Below are 18,588 nucleotides of genomic sequence, written 5' to 3'. Positions count from 1 at the left end.
TCATACAGACTTACACCTTCGCAGCCGCTCGGGCTCTCTGTTGCGCTTCTGCCTTGACTCGATTACATAGCGTTCGTGGTTTTTAGTAGCTAATTAGCAGAAGCTAGTTAATTTCTTTTGCACAATAGATCTTATCGTGTGCATATATTGAAATCCCCCTGAAATGAATATCTGTGCAGGAATACAAGTCCACACCACAGAAATGATTGTTTATGATACATAAAGTCGGTTTACAGAAAAATAAATATGTATATGCTTGAATTTATGTATGAATCCGTACAATTAATCTGTACCGAAGAAATTTTAAAATGAAGACTTGTAAAACTGAAAACGTGTTTAGATAATAATACATCTCTCAGGAAGAGAGGGATAAGAATAAAAATATAGCACATATGTTCAATCAAAGTACAATTCCGATAATCAATGAGAGATACACAACTGAGATGTCAATTTCGTGTGAATTTCATTGCCTGTAGAAGATAGAATAGAATGCTTGTAATTTAAGAAAGAAAAAGAAGAAACAGTTTACTCTGTATCATTGCTTTTAAATATTTTTTATGTGAAGAGAGACTTATTATCTTTAATTTCTTGGTGTTTGTTAACCAATATGTTCAGATTATTTTAGTGACTTGTTTTAAGAAGGTAATATATATTGTTTAAATTACTAATACTGATTGAGCATTCCTACACACGTTTTGACTTTTCTGCTAGCAGATTCACTTAGGTGGGCTCTATTAGGTAGGTTATCTTGTAACACAGAGCAGTTGTTGTTACTTAAATGTCACTTAGGTTACCTCGTAATTTGGCATTTATTTCGAAGTTGGTCGGCCGCCGAGTTTCCGACTAAACGCCTTTTTCTCTGAAAAATGTTAAACTTTCACTAATTTCTGTTAATATTATGTTACGTATATATTCACTTTAAGGGTGTTTCAGTGTATCTACCCGATAAGAAATATTGCACAGAGTACACTGCATAATACTTCTGTTAAGTGTCCAGTCAAAAAACAAGAATCTATCTAACCGAATTAGGGCAGGAGCGCACTATTAGGGTCCAAGAGGTAGCGAGTGAGTTTCCTCCCTAGGTAGCAGGTGCGTCAGCGGAGGTGCAAATACACATAAATGAGGATAGCGCAAATCACTCTATATGTCATAAAACTACTTACCATACATGATGAATTAAATATTTGTATGTTACTGAAAACGTTATGGGTATTATCCTGACATGTTTTCGTTTGTTCGCATATTTGTGTTCCAAACTAACGTAAATTTCGCAGTTATGTAAATCCTTATCTCTTAGATATTTCTATAGTTGCTTGTCATGAGCTACAACATTGAATTCAGATATTTCGCTTCCCTTCAGTTTGTATACTGTGATTACCATTCACCTAATGGGCGAATCCGTGCAAAACAGGTTCGAATTTCAGTAATGTGTTTACCTTGCAGTAATCTTTTACCACGTAATTCCATACGCTTGCCAAGTTGTTCTATGTTTATTGTTTATAAAACATAAACTCAATTTTGCTGTCCTTCTTTCTTTGTGTTATTGACGTTCTCAGTCTGTCTAGAAAACATCTGTGTGCAAAGAAAGGACATAATTTCTCACCGGCTCGAAATCGTTCAGAACAAAGCAAGAAAGCAGTTCCGTACACATAAATAAATATTAATTTTGCATGGTGATTAAAAATCGGTGAAAATATACAGTTTGCCCAAGAAGTGAGTTGTTATAGCCGACCTGAGAGTCATAGTACAAATAACATTCAGGTGCCAATAACTTTTCACCAATTGAAGTTAAATGCAATCTGATTGCATATTTGAAATTCTGAGAAAGTTATACCGCTTCGTATTATACAACACTACAAAACCTATGGAGCTATCATTCATAATGAAATATATGAATAAAAGATAACAAGTATGCTCGTGACATACATATGCGTACATGTATGTTGATTTTAGGTGTTTTGATACATACATATATATATATATATATATATATATATATATATACTCAAAATTACTATCAAGTGAAATGTATTATGAAAACGAAAATACAGCCGGCTGTGTCAAACGTACAGATTATTAATATATGGTGCAGTGTTTAGAAAAAAAGCATAGTAATTCACAAAAAGGAAAGGACTTATGTAATGTAAATCACTTATGTAATCTTGTGTTATTATAAATTAGTAGACAATGCAAAAACTAATTATGCCCAATACAAGTAAGTATACAAGTTAATAACGAAATGTGATCACATAAAAACTGTAAAATTGTGTATTTGTTTAAGAGGAAGGAAACACATTCGCTACTTTCAGTGTGATGCTAACTCTATTTTCGCATTTACATTGCTTTTGATTACTATTTGCAATAGGGATATACGCATATATTGGCTACAAAATTTCAACAATCACTAAATTCAAAGATAGACCTATCCTATTATTTTCTACAACTTCAATATATAATTCGTTTTTCCTAATGCCTCAAGAAATAAAATAAAATAATTTATGTAAGTATGTAATCTATTTTACACTTACAAATAGGTTGCTCAGACACTGTTGACCCTGTTCACTAAATTCGTTGGTACAATTTTATAATTGCTTGACGTAGTAGTATTCCGACAACCTTATTATTTTCTTCCGAAGACCTAAGAAGGCTTCCTCCGAATTCATGTCAACCCTGTATTACTCGACACAAATTTGCGCAGTAAACAACCCTAATAAAACACGATTATCAGTCCCAATCACACTAAGAGCTACAGTAGCGTCAATTCTAGAACAAGAAAAAGGAAGAAAAGAAAAACACTCACTACTAGCTCTCTTATTTCCATTCTTCCCTTAGTTGTTTAGGGAAAAGCAACGTTGTGCCCACTCTACAAAAGTAAGAGGAAAAGTTCATATGAACATGTGAAGGAACATGCGTAGTTCCAGTGTTAGTACTCCCCAAAATCACGCAAAAGCTAAATTTCAAAACTCACTTTTCTTCTAGAGCTCCTTCATGGCTAAGCGGTTAGCATAGGCGCCTTTTGCGTGGGAGACCCGGGTTCGATTCCGGGTGGAAGGTCATGTGGTTCGGATTCCACGTTAATCAGTAGATCCCGTCTCATATAACCATGCTACTGAAAGGAACGTTAAACTCTAAATCATGTCTGCTCAAGTCAGTTTTCTACTAGTATGAGAAAGCAAGGATTGACAGTCCATATCTTCGTAAAGGAAGTCACCCATACGTAATCAAAAATATTTATAACTCATCGTCAAATAGTTTTCTGCGGATTCTGTATAGGATATGATTCCAAGAGAGTTTCAACGGCACTTTTAGATATGCTCTGACATTCTCGTAGGTCCAAAGATGCATAAGATAAGCTTTTACTACAGCAAAAACGAAATGCTTTCGTAGGACGTCGGAAGGATTCTATGGTCCCTTGTCTTCGGAATGACATGTTCTGTGATGTTTTCCTTCATGTTTATCAGCGTAAGTTATTCCGAACATTTCAGCCATGGAGTTTGCGGTTTCTATCATTTAAGAATTCCCACCAAAGCATTCTTTGTTCGCTATTGTCAAGGCTTACATTTTCCCTACGTTGAGCTCACATTGAAATAAAATTTTAATTGGAAGCCTTTTTCAGACCATGTCAGTGAATTATATCCTGTAGGAAATCCTTTACACACTGACTGTGCATTGATGAAATACATGTATTTTGGATTTCAAATGCATTACTTCCCTTAAGGCGACATTGACGTCTGCCCACTCTTTGTCGAATTTTAAACAGCTCGTGTTTAAATATACCTATTCAATCATTTTGGACAGCCCTAGCCACGAAATTATGTCTTTTTCCTAACATTTATATGAACTCTTTCTTTCATTTTCGTAATCATATCTTACATTTTGTTGCAATATTTCATTGTAGTTACAGAAGCTGTTAATGAACTAGACCGAAAAATTGAAACATGAGACTTCTCGGATGAAGATTAGGAAATAAGTCCATATGCAGGTGTGATCAGAAGGCGTGATTGCATAAAATTATAGGGACTAAATGTAGTTAATAAAATAAAATAAAATGAAATCATTACATTTGCTGGTTTCACTTATTTACTTATATATGCATTTCTAGCCAGTATCAGCCTTTATGTCCTTAAACCTGTCACGTAAGAGGGATGTCGTCCGTAGGTAACAGTCTATTCAAGAAACGTAGAATGAGGAAACGAATATGGAAGGATGGAAGTGGCTTGAGATCTGCATGTTAGAAGTGGCTTGAGATCTGCCATTTCGGTATTAGCTACTGTAAATAAAAAAGCAGGAAGAACCTCAATGAAGATTACTGGCTTGAAGAAAGCTATTATACCTTCTCAATCGAGTGCTTGCACAGGAAATCGAAAACGGAGCTGCTTTCTTTTAAAGGCGAGAGGTATAGTAATTACATTACGAGGATTCACATGTGTCTTCTGGAGATTTTCCTATTTCCTCTCGTGTCATCAATCATTTGCATTTGTCACCATTTTGTTTAGCAGTAGTTAAGTTATCGTAGGACCCTAAACTAAAGGATTCATTTTTCCAGTTTCATGTGCCTCTCTACGGTTCCGTTTTCTCAGTACTCAATAATTATATAAAATAACAGCAGATAAATCAACAAGGATTTTTTAACCAGTCGTTGAAAGCATCATTTCATTTCCATGTCATCTTCATTTTTTGCAGAGAAACATATACATAAGATATTTTGTCATTGCATTTCTCATGGTGTGAATATATCATTTTTTATTGTGTGCTGCATTTCGGTTGGCCAGCAGTCACAAAACAAGAAATAACATTTTAGAACAGTCATTCAGATTAACTGGACTGATCGTTCAGGTAATCTGTAATTTCTGAGCTTGCTAGAAGTTTCCCTAAATGCGATCTTCAACATACAGGAAGGAAAGCGCTATTTACCAGTTTCCCAGGGCCCTCCACTGATCATGAACACTGCTTTCGCGTAAAGATTAATAATTTTAAAGAATAGTACATTACATTTTTTGCGCTGTCAGATTATATAAAGGAACGTTTTTATGTTGCTTGTAAGCTAGACTTCCTACTCAATGATAAGATTGAAATAGATCCGGCTTTAATTATACTGTAACTTTGCGAAATACCATTTTCATATTAACCACCAATAATTGTAAGTCAACTAAACATGTTAAAGGAAGAACGTCTGTAACCTGAGTACCTGCTAAATTTAGTATAGCGTCTGTGAAAAAAATGTGTATCATTGCTCCACTTGCTTGTCTAGTAGATTACATGTATCTACTCATATGGGTTCCACTCATGGTGAAGAAACAAAATAAAATAATTTCGTGTCCTTTACTTCTCAAATGATAATTTCATATCTTTAGTTATATTGTTATTGTTGTTAGTAATACTAATACTAGTGAGGTGGCATGAGATATAGTAGTGTTAGCATTGAACAATGGAAAATATTTAATCACTCCGTAATTTCCTATTAACTTTCACATACCGTCTTTCTGCTTCACTTTATTTATTATTATGCCTTGCATTAAATTATTACAATTTTTAGCTTTTCCTGGTAAACGTAACTGAGTCACAAAGTTGATTTGAGTCTAATAAAGCTGATTAAATTGTCCAGAAAATGGAAGTGAAACATAAAGAAGTGAATCGAAAACAAATTGTACTTTTCTTGTGAATTGTAGTCGTTATATAGTTATGGTATTGAGAATAATTATCAAAAGGATGATGCTCTGTAATTTATATGTATTTTTTAACAAGAATATAAGCTAGTTTTTAAAAGCAACTAAATTTTATATTTTCATATATAGAATTATCGGAACAGCAAAATTATATTTTTGCTAGTTAAACTTCATAATACTAAAACATGAAGTTTGATTGGGATAACGTTTATGGGTCAGCAGGCAACCTCCAAAAACGCAATTCAGTAATTACTGGAAGAAAGGTTACTGTAGGGCTCGTCCAAAGATTGTCAGTTATGTGATAATGCACTAGGAAGGGTAAGGTTCTCCTCTCGACTCGGACATCCAGATTCTAAGTCAATGAAGACATACGCATAAACAGTCATATCTGATAATCCAGCACTTAGCAGACGCAATCCAATCCTTAATGAAGACTAAGTTATAATTCGTTTCTTATCAAGTGTAAAGCGAACACTTTTGCGTGACGTTGTTTGCCTAATGACGTCCAAACAAAAATATATCTGTTTTCAGCGATAATTTACGTTGTGTCTGGATATCCGCTTGTTGGTACATGGTTCTCTTCTGAAGATTGCTTCTACTTGGGGGCATGTTGTGTACCTATGCAAATTTCGCGGTATAAGAAGCTGCATTTCCACTACCAGCATGCGTCGTCTCAGTCGTGTCGTCGTCGATGGACAATGATCTTTCCGAAACTTTTATATTTATTTATTATCTGTTGTACTTTCTAGTCTTCAACTTTAGATTTCATTTGTATACTAATAATCATAATTTTATTCTTATTTTTCAATCTTTCTAACATTATTTTAAGTTTTGACATATTTATAATAAAGAATCCAATTAGTTGTGACAGAAAAGCAGTAGGCAATAACAACTACAGCAGATTACTCGAGAGTCAATTAACTCGAAGTGGCAACATAGTTGTGAAATGGAATGTAGTGAATCACTCAACTCAAGAAGCTTACAGTCCTTCGATGAAGTCTCCGAATTAGTCCAGAGTCAAGGAGATGTGGACGTTTCCGCCGCAGTGCTGGTCACAAATGGTCACTGAGGTATGAAGCATAGTATGCAGTATTGACGGCAACGCCCGGTGGAACTTTCTGTGACAGGATAATGCTGTCGTGGTCGTATGACATTATCATCATCACCTTCACGTTTGCTGGCTCTTGCCTAAGTTTTTTCGGTCGTGGAGATTCTAGGTGGGTCATTCACTCGACTGACATTTCAATTCAGGCTTGTAGAATCTTCCCCACGTTTCATCACTTAGAATAATGAGGTGCAAGAAGTCATCACCTTCCTCATTGTAAAGTTAAAGGTGTAGGCGCGTACATTCCCACCTATGCCACTTTCTAACCTCGGTCAGAGCACGGGGTACTCATCTAGCTGCAATTTTTCGCATGTTAAGATCTTGTGTTAGCATGTGGAACACTGATCCTGAAGAAATGTACAACTCCTGCGCCAATTCACTACAAGTCCAGCACCGATCACCCTCATGCAGTGTCCGTAGTCTTGCAAGATGAATTTCGTCCGTAGCCGTTCGCATATGCCCTCCATCGTGCATTTTTTCTGTTGACTGACGTCCCGCCCGAAATGTTGCAACGCATCTCATCATTGCCCGATACGGTAGAGCAGCTTCACTACAGGCCTCTACTAATCTTTTGTGATTCGTCCTAGCATTTCATCCTCGTGCCACCTGGAATTTGATAAATACACGCCGTTCTGCACGTGTGAACATTGCGTTAGGGCGGTATTTCACACAACAATCACTTTAATAATCTCTACACGCCACTCACACTGTAATATGCGAACGCAGCAGCGTTGAACTGACTCGTACATATCCACGGAACACACAACGTTCATCATCTGTCTTTTGCCGACACGACACTCCAATCGTAGCAGTGTTGCCACTTCGAGTTAAATGACCCTCGTAAATGAAAATCACAAATTTCCTGTAAAACAAATAAGAGGCAGACCGTTCAATACGAACACTAATCTATTTAATGTACTTCTTTCAAAATTTAATACAGTCAGGAACCATCGGAGAAAAAAAATGAAATGTGTTTTTATCCAAAGAAGCAATGTATTAACATCGATGGCATGAGCTAATTGCTTGCAAAATGTGATGAAGTCTATTCTTGAGTTTAGGGACAAATAAAAGTCCTTTCAGCTTTTCCTGTCTCACAAAATTACACGTAATATTACGTGAAAAATGTATAAACATTGCACGTGTAACTACAACGTAAAATTATTTGTAAGGATGTCCGAAGAATTTTTTTTTTGGGTGGTCCACCTCCATAGTTGCTATATTACGTCTGGTATTTAATTTAGGTGGTTTGCGATATTACATATATATTTTCGTGAGGGAGATGGGGCAACTTCCTGCCCATGCTCGGGCACCCATGGTTCATTGTGATCCGTTTCATCTTTTTGGGACACTTTTGCAGAAAAAATCCAGATATATAGTTCCTTACGAACAATGTGATTAGTACGTTCCACAGCTATCCAATTATTTTATAATTTCCTATGATAATATTAATTAGTGAACAGATATAATGCTCTTGGTGATTACTACAGTTTCTAGTTAACTTCAACGCATGTGTTTTGTACAATTCTCACAAAGTCACTAACCTCCTTGTCCATTTTGATATATTCATGTTATGCTGGTTGTAATTCTTATTATTTGATCATTGTTCTTTCCTTTAAAAGTTTGACAATTTTAGATTCAAAGATATAAAGAAATTTACAGTACACTGTCTGTAAACGTTTCTCCTCACAACAGTTTTCGTCATACATCAAACTTAAGTTAAGATAATACGTTTTTACAGGCATTAATAAATTAATTGAAATCATCTTGATTTAGTGTATTATTCTTTAAAACTAATATTATTCCTTTTTCAGACCTTTTAAAACTGGAACATGGCGCAAAGGCTGGAAAAAAGTTTGTGTGACTTTGCACTGAAGGAGGGTACATTACTTGTTGGGTTTATATGTTTGGTTAGTGTTCTATTATGTTCATAGTAGTACTTAAGCATAAACGTTTTAACAGTGCAAGAGACTTCAGGCGTAAGAGGAGGGCAATCTTAGAAAATCGGTACATATTTTAAAATTATTATTATTGTTATTATTATTATTATTATTATTATTATTATTATTATTATTATATAATCAAGAATTGAATCTCAAACGTATGAGAAAAAACATAAAAGTTAAATAGATGAGTCACTCGATTAATAACAAAAGTGTATGCAGGTATAAATATTTGAGTCTGAAATGTATCTTAGGAAACGCATAAGGCGTTTTCAATGAATTAAATAGTGTATCGTATGTTACAGGAAAGCTGTTCTTAGTCTATATCCTTCTATAAAAGATCTATGCAAACATAGGAATAACAAGATTTTATCTTATGCTGTATATGTTGAGAAATGTACGCCTCAAAAACCACATAAATTTTTAGGCATCTAGCAAGTAAGAGACGATAACAATAATCCAAGTAAAAGAAAGTTTAAAATACAGTACAGTAAAATTTAGTGTTGTTCTCCTCTTCCAACGGCGTTCCCGCAGTGTAATTTTCACTTATCTTTAGAGTATTATTGTAATTTATTCTGTTTGAATGAGTGTGTGACGAAGGTTGTAATAATGGTAACAATATTAAAGTAAAATGTGAAAATATTACACACTTAAGTAACGCAAAGATAACATTCTAAAGTGTTCATTGTATCCAACATGGAGATGTACACGACAGGAAGCTAGTAGAGTTTTTCATTTTCCGAAATTTTAAACAAACAACAATTTATATGTCGGTATACAAACATTAAATAAACTTTGCTAATGTCAAAATTGCACTCATTCGCCAGAACGCACAGCCTGAAGACATCTTGCACCCATAATATTTTTTCCTTTTGTAACTGATCTCCTGATTCTCTCTGTATACATAGATGCACACGTTTCTTACTCTTACTTTCATGACATATGAATCTTGATATGATCTTATGCATAGACTACTGGTCCTTCTGTTTAAGTACCTAACTTCTAACTTTCAGTATATGTTAATATTTTCGTTTTGATTTTATTATAAATATTCATCACAGAAAATAACGCGAAACTATAATCGCACAGTCCCCTTCAGTAAATAACATTTTAGAGTCACAGAAACAGAAGGCACACACACTTACGAAGACAGTTTCACTTTAATAATTTTTTGTGATTACTTTTACAAACCTTCAATTCAGTTAAACAAGTTTTTGAAAATATGCATTAAGGATTGCAAAAAACTTCACTATTGACCTCAGGTATGTTTAGAGATCCTGCCATTTCGAGAAACTTGTCTTGGGAGCCCTAGATGTCGCCATCATGAGAAACAGAAGACAAAGGACTTTTAATATTTCAGGAAACAACTATCTTCAATTTTCAGGGAGTATCTTGAAAATCTCATTTAAGAAATTTAGCATTTTCCAAGTGGGAATGATAACTGTACGTTTTGCGAGGTGCTGAAAAGACGTGTGTGTGCCTAGCTCCGAAGTGCAGCAGAGCGTACTGTCTCGCTCAGTGTTTGGAGGGTCGCTATCGGTCTAATCAACTGTGAAAAATCAAGAAATGAATCTTCTGTAGAAATTGTTGTTGCGCGAAACGAAACCCACAAACTATATTATATATATGTGGACTAGTGATTCCTGTAATGGTTGTTATAGGAGGTGTTGAAACCAATCCGGGCCCCACTGGTTCAAACAAATCGGATATTGCTGATATCAATGCAATGAAAAGTTCCAAGGAAGCTGTTGTCAGTGAAGTGCGTGGACTGACAGAAATCGTGACAAGAATAATAGATGGACTTGATTTGATTGACAAGAAACTTGAGACCATCACAAATGACGTCAGTGAGTTACAAAAATGCACTGAATTCTTGGAAGAACGGCTGGACGACCTCGAAAATAGGAGTAGAAGGCAAAATATTGTGTGGTATGATGTTGAAGAGGGAGAAAGGAAGACATGGGCAGAAACTGATTAAAAAGTGTGCAAAGTAATTCAGGACAGATTAAAAATTCAATTAAAAGAAGACAAAATAATGCGAGCTCACAGAGTAGGGAGAACTGCGAATAAAAGTCGACCTACAGTGTGTAAGTCGACTAAGAGACAAAACAAAAGAAGATGTTCTTAAAGGGAGACGCAAACTTCGTGGTAGTAACATTTACATCGAACATGATTATTCTAACAAAGTGAGAAATGACAGCAAAAGTTTACAAGTGTTCATGAAAGAGGCAAAGCAACGCAGAAGGTATGCTTATCTGCAGTTTCATTATGTGTATATTGATGGGGAAAATCACTTTAAGTGCACTTGAATGCAGAAACAGACAGCATCCAAACAGAACAAGAGACTCCATATTCCAGCTTACAGCTTGTGAACCCTTGTCACCAAGCTAGCCTAAGGCAGTTCAAAGTGAAAGTGTTACTGCTCTGAGAATGTTAACCATGTTCCTTCCCCATTGTTTAGAAGCAGACTACTGAGCCTTGAGTCAGTGAAGCGGAAATCGACCTACAACCGATGAGAATTTTGTGCTCAGGAACTACGTCAATTAGTAGGTACAACAAAATTAGTAAATGCGAGCAGTGTTAGAAGCGGAACTTCATCTTCAAGTTTAATTGTATTACCAAGCCCCGAGGTTCATTCATTGTCATGCTCTGTAGGTAACAGTTATTTATTCGAAACCATGCTTCAAAACCACACTTGTAAAGTTTTCAGTGTTTTACCAAAATACTTTTGACTTAGAGTCCAAAGCCCTAGAATTCTACACAAATATCTTATTACATAATTATGATGTAATCACAATGAACGAAAGTTTTTAACAGACTGTCCTTTGATAAAAGATACCAATTTTTTCGTCAGAACAGGAACCTTAAACTATCAAATAATTGTAAGGGAGGGGTGTAATAATAGCAGTATATCAAAATTACAATTTCTCCTATATAAACTCTTATGATCTAAATTTTGAATGTGTAATTGTCAAACTTTCCAGTCACTCACTAAAGATGTTTATTTGTGCAGTATACATTGCTTGATTCAAGAGTAACGACATATAAATTTTTATGAATTTATTAAGAGTAATAGAATGCACCGTTCTTTGCATAGGTGACTTTAATATAAATCAAATAACATGTTCTAATTTTGACCTCCTACTTCCAACACATAAATGTAAATGTAATAAATGTAAAGACTTAAATAATTTCATGTCCCTGTATGGCTTAATGTCGCATAATGACATTGGCCGAACCTTAGACTTAGTGCTCTCAAATCTTAATGACGTTTCTGTAAAAAAGAATGGTCTTTTTTACTAACGAAGTCAGGCATCACTCCGCTTTACTTATATCTTTCCCATTTGAACACCCGCAGAAACATTAGAAAAGTAGATTTCCATAGATGTGCATAGAACTCACTAAAGTAAACAGGGGTTGCCTTTCGCAATTGGATGATGTAAATATTGCGTTAACAAGCTTTTATCAAAAGATTAATAACATATTTTCTGTATGTGTTAAACCCAAAAGACATATCAGCGGAAGTTATCCATGTTGGTTTACTTATAATATAATTAAGAAAATAAAATCTAAGACATACCACCATAACAAGCAGAAAAAGGATCAACAAATACATTTTATCATCGCGATCAATTTGAGAGACTTCGTAAAGAAATAAAATCTGACATAAAATTAGCCTACAAAACTTTATTAAACGCAAAACACAGCATTTGTCATCAAACTCCCTTCTATACAATGGTCATGATATCCAACATGTCAACGAAACAGTACAGGCATTTGCACATGACTTTCATTCAGTGTACAACTATGTACCCGCCACATACAACGTTGACTCTTTGCTTGCCAATCGAACCGAATGTAATATATGACAACTTTAAATTAAATGAAATAAAACTCGAAGAAATAGAAAATGCTATACGAGTGTTGAAACCAAAAGCATCTTGTGGTCCTGATAACATTCCTCCTTATGTTGTGAAAAGTTGTAGTGATATATATATATATATGTTCTAATTATATTCTAATTATATGATATATATATATATATATATATATATATATATATATATATATATATGTTCTAATATATATATACTTCGCATTATATTCAATATTTCTATTAGAACAACACTTTCCCACATAAATGGAAAGAAAGTTTAGTTGTTTAGTTTGGCCATTAGCAAAATCTGGAAACAAGAGGGAAATACAAAATTTCAAGCCAAGTGCTATTCTGTTGCCCTTTGCCAAAATTCTTGAAAGTATATTATATGCGTGGATTTTAAATCATGTAAAACCTGTTCTTTCCAATTATCAACACTGCTTCTTACGTAATAGGTCTACTTTGACGAACTTATCTATTTTAACAAATTTTATTGGAACAGAATTAAATACTATCGACCAAGTCGATGTTGTTTATACTGATTTTAGCAAGGCATTTGACGTCGTTGATCATAATGTCTTGCTTCTAAAAGTGGCACATGTAAATTTTTCGAAACAATCAATGGAGTATCTTGTAAAATACTTGCATATCCGAAAACAATATGATTCATACAAAGGATCTGATACTGAAAAGTTTAGTACTCTATCAGGAGTCCCACAAGAACCTAATCTAGGTTCCCTGTTGCTTCTTCTTGTTATTAATGATATTTCTCTGTGTATTAAAACTTTTCAAGTCCTTCTTTTTGCTTCGACGATCTCAAATTATACTCCAAAGTAAGTTAAGTTGATTACTGCATGAAACTACAACAGCATCTTGAGAGAGTTCAAATATGGTGTGAGAAGAGTAAATTAGTCTTGAATGTGTCCAAATGTAAATCTGGATCTTTCACGAGGAAAGAAAACGGAATTAACTTTACCTATAAAATAAATGGCACTTCCTTGTCTACCCGAAATACTATCAAAGACTTAGAAGTTATATTTGATAGCAAATTATCTTTGTTTAACACACCGACGCGATAACGAGTAGTACATATAGAAACCCAGGATAAATTTTTAGGATAGGACAGGATTTCTACAAAGAATCAAATTTATACGGTTATCTTTCGAATGTGAGGTCAAAATTAGAATACTGTTGTACTGTTTGGACACCAAATGTCACTAAATTATCTGATGCAATAGAAAATATACAGTTTAAATTCTTAATAATGCTTGCATACAAAAAAACTGTTTCTATCTGAAGTATGTCCCCAGTGAAGACTTAGTATCGAATTTTAGTTTTCGTACATAGAAAAAAGGAGATGGGTTCTTTCATTGGTTGTTCTTACATAAATTAATAAAAGGTAAAATTGATTGTTCAGAATTAGTTTCAGAAGTGTTATTACGTGTCCCAACAGGTAAGACTAGAACAGCAAAAGCTGGAATATTTTAATGTAGGAAAACAAGAACTAACATATTACATAAGACTCCTCTGTGGAGAATGTGTGCTTCATGTAGCGAAATGATTAGATTTCATGTAGTAGATGTATTTAGTATGTCAGAAAATAAGTTCAAAGGAATTGTCAGACAATGACTTCAGTATAATTAGACGACGTGTATTTGTGTATGTGTATAATGTATGAATAGTAGTGTATGTTAAATATTTATGTATGCGACACTATAACTGGGCATTAAGCCTGCTGTGGTGTCCTTATGAAATAAATATAAATAAATAAAAAATATTCGAAATGACAAGGGCACTTTCTATTCCTCTATCTGTGGAATTCAACGTTGTCACATACCAATATCACGAAACCTAAATACAAGATACAAGTGTTTCTCAAATTACATTCCGCAATTACGCTACCGATGGACAATAGGCAGACACTTAAAAAAAGGATACGAATTTCCAAATAAAATAATTTCAATAATTATGAATTAAAAGCACGTATTTGCTACAGTAATAACGCACTTGGTCAATTCATTTCAAAAGTCAAAAATACTGCTATCAATATTTATTTATTTAACAAAATTTCAAATGACACTCATAAGACAGAAAATTTTAAGAGTAACTACAGTAGTAACAATGACAAAGGGAGTGAATCGAAATCGGTCAGGTCCTATTTCGTCACTTATCTGGTAGAACTAACTCCTTACTTATCTGGTGGAACTGAGGAAAAGTCCTGGTAAAACTTCAGTTAGGGTAGTTGGTCACTGATGAGTCTATTGAATTTAGTATAATTTACTTTTAACCTTGCTGATGAATCTTTATTCCGGACTAGAAAGCACGGAGATCTATATTCAGACTTCGAAGGTTGTGTCATTCTATTTTCGAATAATTGGTTAATTAACTTACATAACTTTTGTTGCTGCCTTTTAGAAAAAAATATTGGCACTTGCGAAGAAGTTTGTCAGATTTCAATTGAATAGTGTAATCAAAGGCATTGATAATACAAATTCGGTGGGTAATGGCATTCGCATTTTTACCTAATAAGTTCCTCATCGATACCAGTCAAAAACTTAACCTTTTCATCTGAACTAAGTTCATATTTAACGCTTTTACAATTATGAAATCTCAGTAGTAACGATACCTCTCTAGATCCAAAATATCAGCAATATTACAATCGTCACTCCCATAAAAAGATATTGCGACATTAATGCGATATTAGCTTAAGCCACTATGGACATTCCATTGCGATGTCCACTAACATGCCACCAGAGAGTTGACCCTATGGCCTGCAGCCATGCAATTTTATATCAAATAAAACATACATCAGTACGAGTCCCCTCGACTCCTGGAATTCGTCCTTCGACTCAGAGTCCGACGAATCCGCGCTGGGATTACAATCCTTGTTCTTGGACACCATTCCGGAAGAGGACAGATTTTTTCCCCATTCGGCGCCCCCGTTGGTGATCGCCCGGAGCAATCAGATGCTAGGTCCACTTCACGAAAAAATTCCTCCCCCTGGCCTCCTCGAATGATAATTGCCAGAACCGATCTAACAATCAGGAAGATGAGAGTCTGAAAGCTCCTCCTTCCTCACTTACGTCGGAACTGTCTTCTTCCATTCCTGACCCGAATACTCTGGAGCAAAATCGCGAACTTGGGAGATTGCTCTCTCTCCTACATCGTGATATTGTTATGTAGTAGTGTTAGGCAGCCGTGAGCTTGAATTATTGGCCGACATAATTCCTGCGCACTTTACGCATAGTGTACCGGATGAAGTTTTCTTCCGCCATCTTCGGGATTCCGGCTGCGGCTCTGGCCGAAAATCGGGAAACCTGTGAGGCCATAGCCCTCTTGAAATTATAACACGCTCATATGTGCTCGTAGAGAGTCCCTTTTGTGCGACCTTCATTCACTACCTCCTTGAACGCTAGTTAGTAGTCACCCTGTATTTTTATGTACAATTATACCCAACAATGGGCAATTATGTACTTCTGTTTTGCTTCAGAGTGAACCTGCTCATCTCTGACGAGTGTGAGTACCACTTATATCTTTTTAGCTTGCTGCTCTAATATACTCATCATGCCTTGCTGTTTAGCACTGCCGCGACTTTCTCCTCCTCCTGTCCGGGAAACTAACCTTTCCCCCGGTTGATGTTTCTGAAAGGTTTCACCCTAACTCGCCGGACTTGGGACTTTATAGCGGAAACTGAGACGAGTTTATGGGTACAACTCTCCCACTTTGTACCGTTCCATTAAATTGTTTTTATTTTTGCGCAGCATTTTCGGTCTTTAATCCGCCAATACCTGATCCTTAAATTGCAAACATACCGGTTTCGCCAGTTGTTTTCTTGCTGGCTGCGAATCTTTCGCGCTTGCCTGGCTATTTTTGTGTATTATGCGTATTTACTTTATTGCTTCAATTTTTGGCTCGTTGTCTCTATCCTCCCTCGCGGACTTTTGCTACTTTTTATATTCTCGCGTCACTCAATAACTTATACACATGTAAATCGAGAAAATCTCATCGCGTAACCTCCAATTCCGGCGGGTTATGTCCTTCAGGTATACCTGTAATACTGCACATTACTACCTCGGGCTCGCTTTTGGCATACCATATTGGCTTGTTGCTAGAATTAAGAAGCAGCTTTTGTACTAACGTATTTTTCTCCACTCATTCTTCTCTCCTTCCTGAACTACATTTTCTGTCCTGTACAGTTGTGTTTTGTTTCACAGTTTTTCCACGTGGGCGTTCGACTTCCCATGGCCTGAACTATAAGTTTTTTTTTGCTGTATCTGGCTTTCTTTTAACTAGTACAGGTTTAGCCCTATATACATAAGCGACATGTCTGACATGTCCCCTATCTACATCCCTTATTCGATAAATTGGGCTCCCTCGCCATTGCCTTTCCTTTATAGTTCTCCCTTTTTCCATTGTCCATTTTTGATAATTTTGAATTTTTTTCTGGGAACTTCTGGCGGAATATTGTGGTATTAAGCATAGTGTTATAAATTTGCCTACGGAAGAGATTGATTATTTAAAGAATTCGAACATTACTTGAACCACTGAAAGGGGATCGATGGGTAACGTAGCAAATGGATGAACGATTCTCATAGTAATAGATGCAGACGAAGGTCATGCATGGCCATATACGATAACTTGAACCAAGATAATAATAATTTGAAAGAAAACTTTAGTCCGTTGCCATAGAAACCGCCGTTTCCAGGGCAACAAGTCCTGTCATGGTTAGCCAATATTGAAAGAAAACGTTAAAATAATAATAATAATAATAATAATAAAGTGTCAAATGTACTGGAGAGAAGACGCTAAAATTAATTCTCTTTAACGAGGACGATTTACGAAACATCATCTACTAATTGAAGTCATGATTATTTTCCAATACGGTAAATTTCAATAAACTTTCTTGTTATCGTTAATTACTCCATATCGGACTCCCGAAGAAAACTCATCTAAACAACTTATTGACCGTGCCAATAGCGACTACTCTCAATCATGACTTCGTTTTCTTTCATTTAGAAATAGAAAAGAAAGAGAAGAAAGTAGAAGGGTAAAAGAAGGAGGTAGGAAAAGAAGAAAGAAAAGAAATAGGGTATAAACCAGATTACTGGATAATTCCGGAAATATAGTAAAAGGTCGGGAAAGTCGTTGAAAGATGAATCATTCTAAATGTTATTAACGACTAATCAATTTTGGAATGCTTCGGAATAGACACATGTTCCCTCATACCACCCAGACCTAGCTCCAGGCACCACGATCATGGGGTTGCCCAGACCTAGACCTGGGAAATGAGAAAAGTGAAATTTAATTCTTTGTACTGTTATTCCAACCGGTAATTGATAACCATCCAGCATCTGAACTCTGTTCTCTAGGATCGACCACACATATGAATTAGCCAAGAGGAAAAAAAAAATCAGACTTATAAACTCAATATGAATTCATGTATCGCATCAATAAGAATTTCAACTTCCTGGAAGAAAGATGTCGTATTTAGGCTAATCCTGCTATTTTTGTTTCACTCCTAGAGCCGATTTAAACCATTAGTGACGGTCCTTCATGACCTAAGTTATTTACCTTAACATATACGTTAAAACATGACACATATATTACAGATGTTAATATGACAAAGGATATCACTAAAATTACCTAAATTAAATCTATCATGTATTCACACACTCACTCACTCAGGACAGTGTATATATGGTTAAAGGAAACCAACTAACTACAAAATTACAAATAATTTATTACATCCATAGTGAAAAGAAAAGACAAACAGATAATTATGAAGAAAATATTACAAACACAAGTTATTGGTTATAGATTAATAGAGTACATAGTGTTATATTCTAGTAAAATTTTATATATTCAGTCATCTTGACAAATAAAAATAATTACATATATCGTATCTTAGGCATGCTAAATCAAAATTAGGATTAGCGACATACGCAAAAAAAAAACACTTATTTCTCTTTAACAAAAATATTGGACAAAGAGGAAAGAAAG

At 35.1% G+C, this 18,588-nt stretch overlaps 1 protein-coding gene across 1 annotated transcript in view; it reads left to right on the top strand.

Moving 5' to 3' along the window:
* Window positions 1-538: 538 nt before the first annotated feature.
* LOC145680558 (uncharacterized) overlaps window positions 539-18,588 on the top strand; it is a 77,302-nt gene continuing 59,252 nt past the window's right edge. Inside the window, exons 1-2 of the mRNA XM_081751190.1 lie at window positions 539-642; window positions 8,583-8,678. Coding sequence (XP_081607316.1) covers window positions 8,601-8,678 — 78 coding nt within the window. The 5' untranslated portion in view covers window positions 539-642; window positions 8,583-8,600. The remainder of the gene's footprint in view (window positions 643-8,582; window positions 8,679-18,588) is intronic.

This window comes from Thermobia domestica, chromosome 3 (assembly GCF_964235325.1).
Source record: "Thermobia domestica chromosome 3, izTheDome1.hap1.1, whole genome shotgun sequence".
NCBI classification, from domain to species: domain Eukaryota; kingdom Metazoa; phylum Arthropoda; class Insecta; order Zygentoma; family Lepismatidae; genus Thermobia; species Thermobia domestica.
This window is presented reverse-complemented; position numbering and strand designations above follow the sequence as displayed.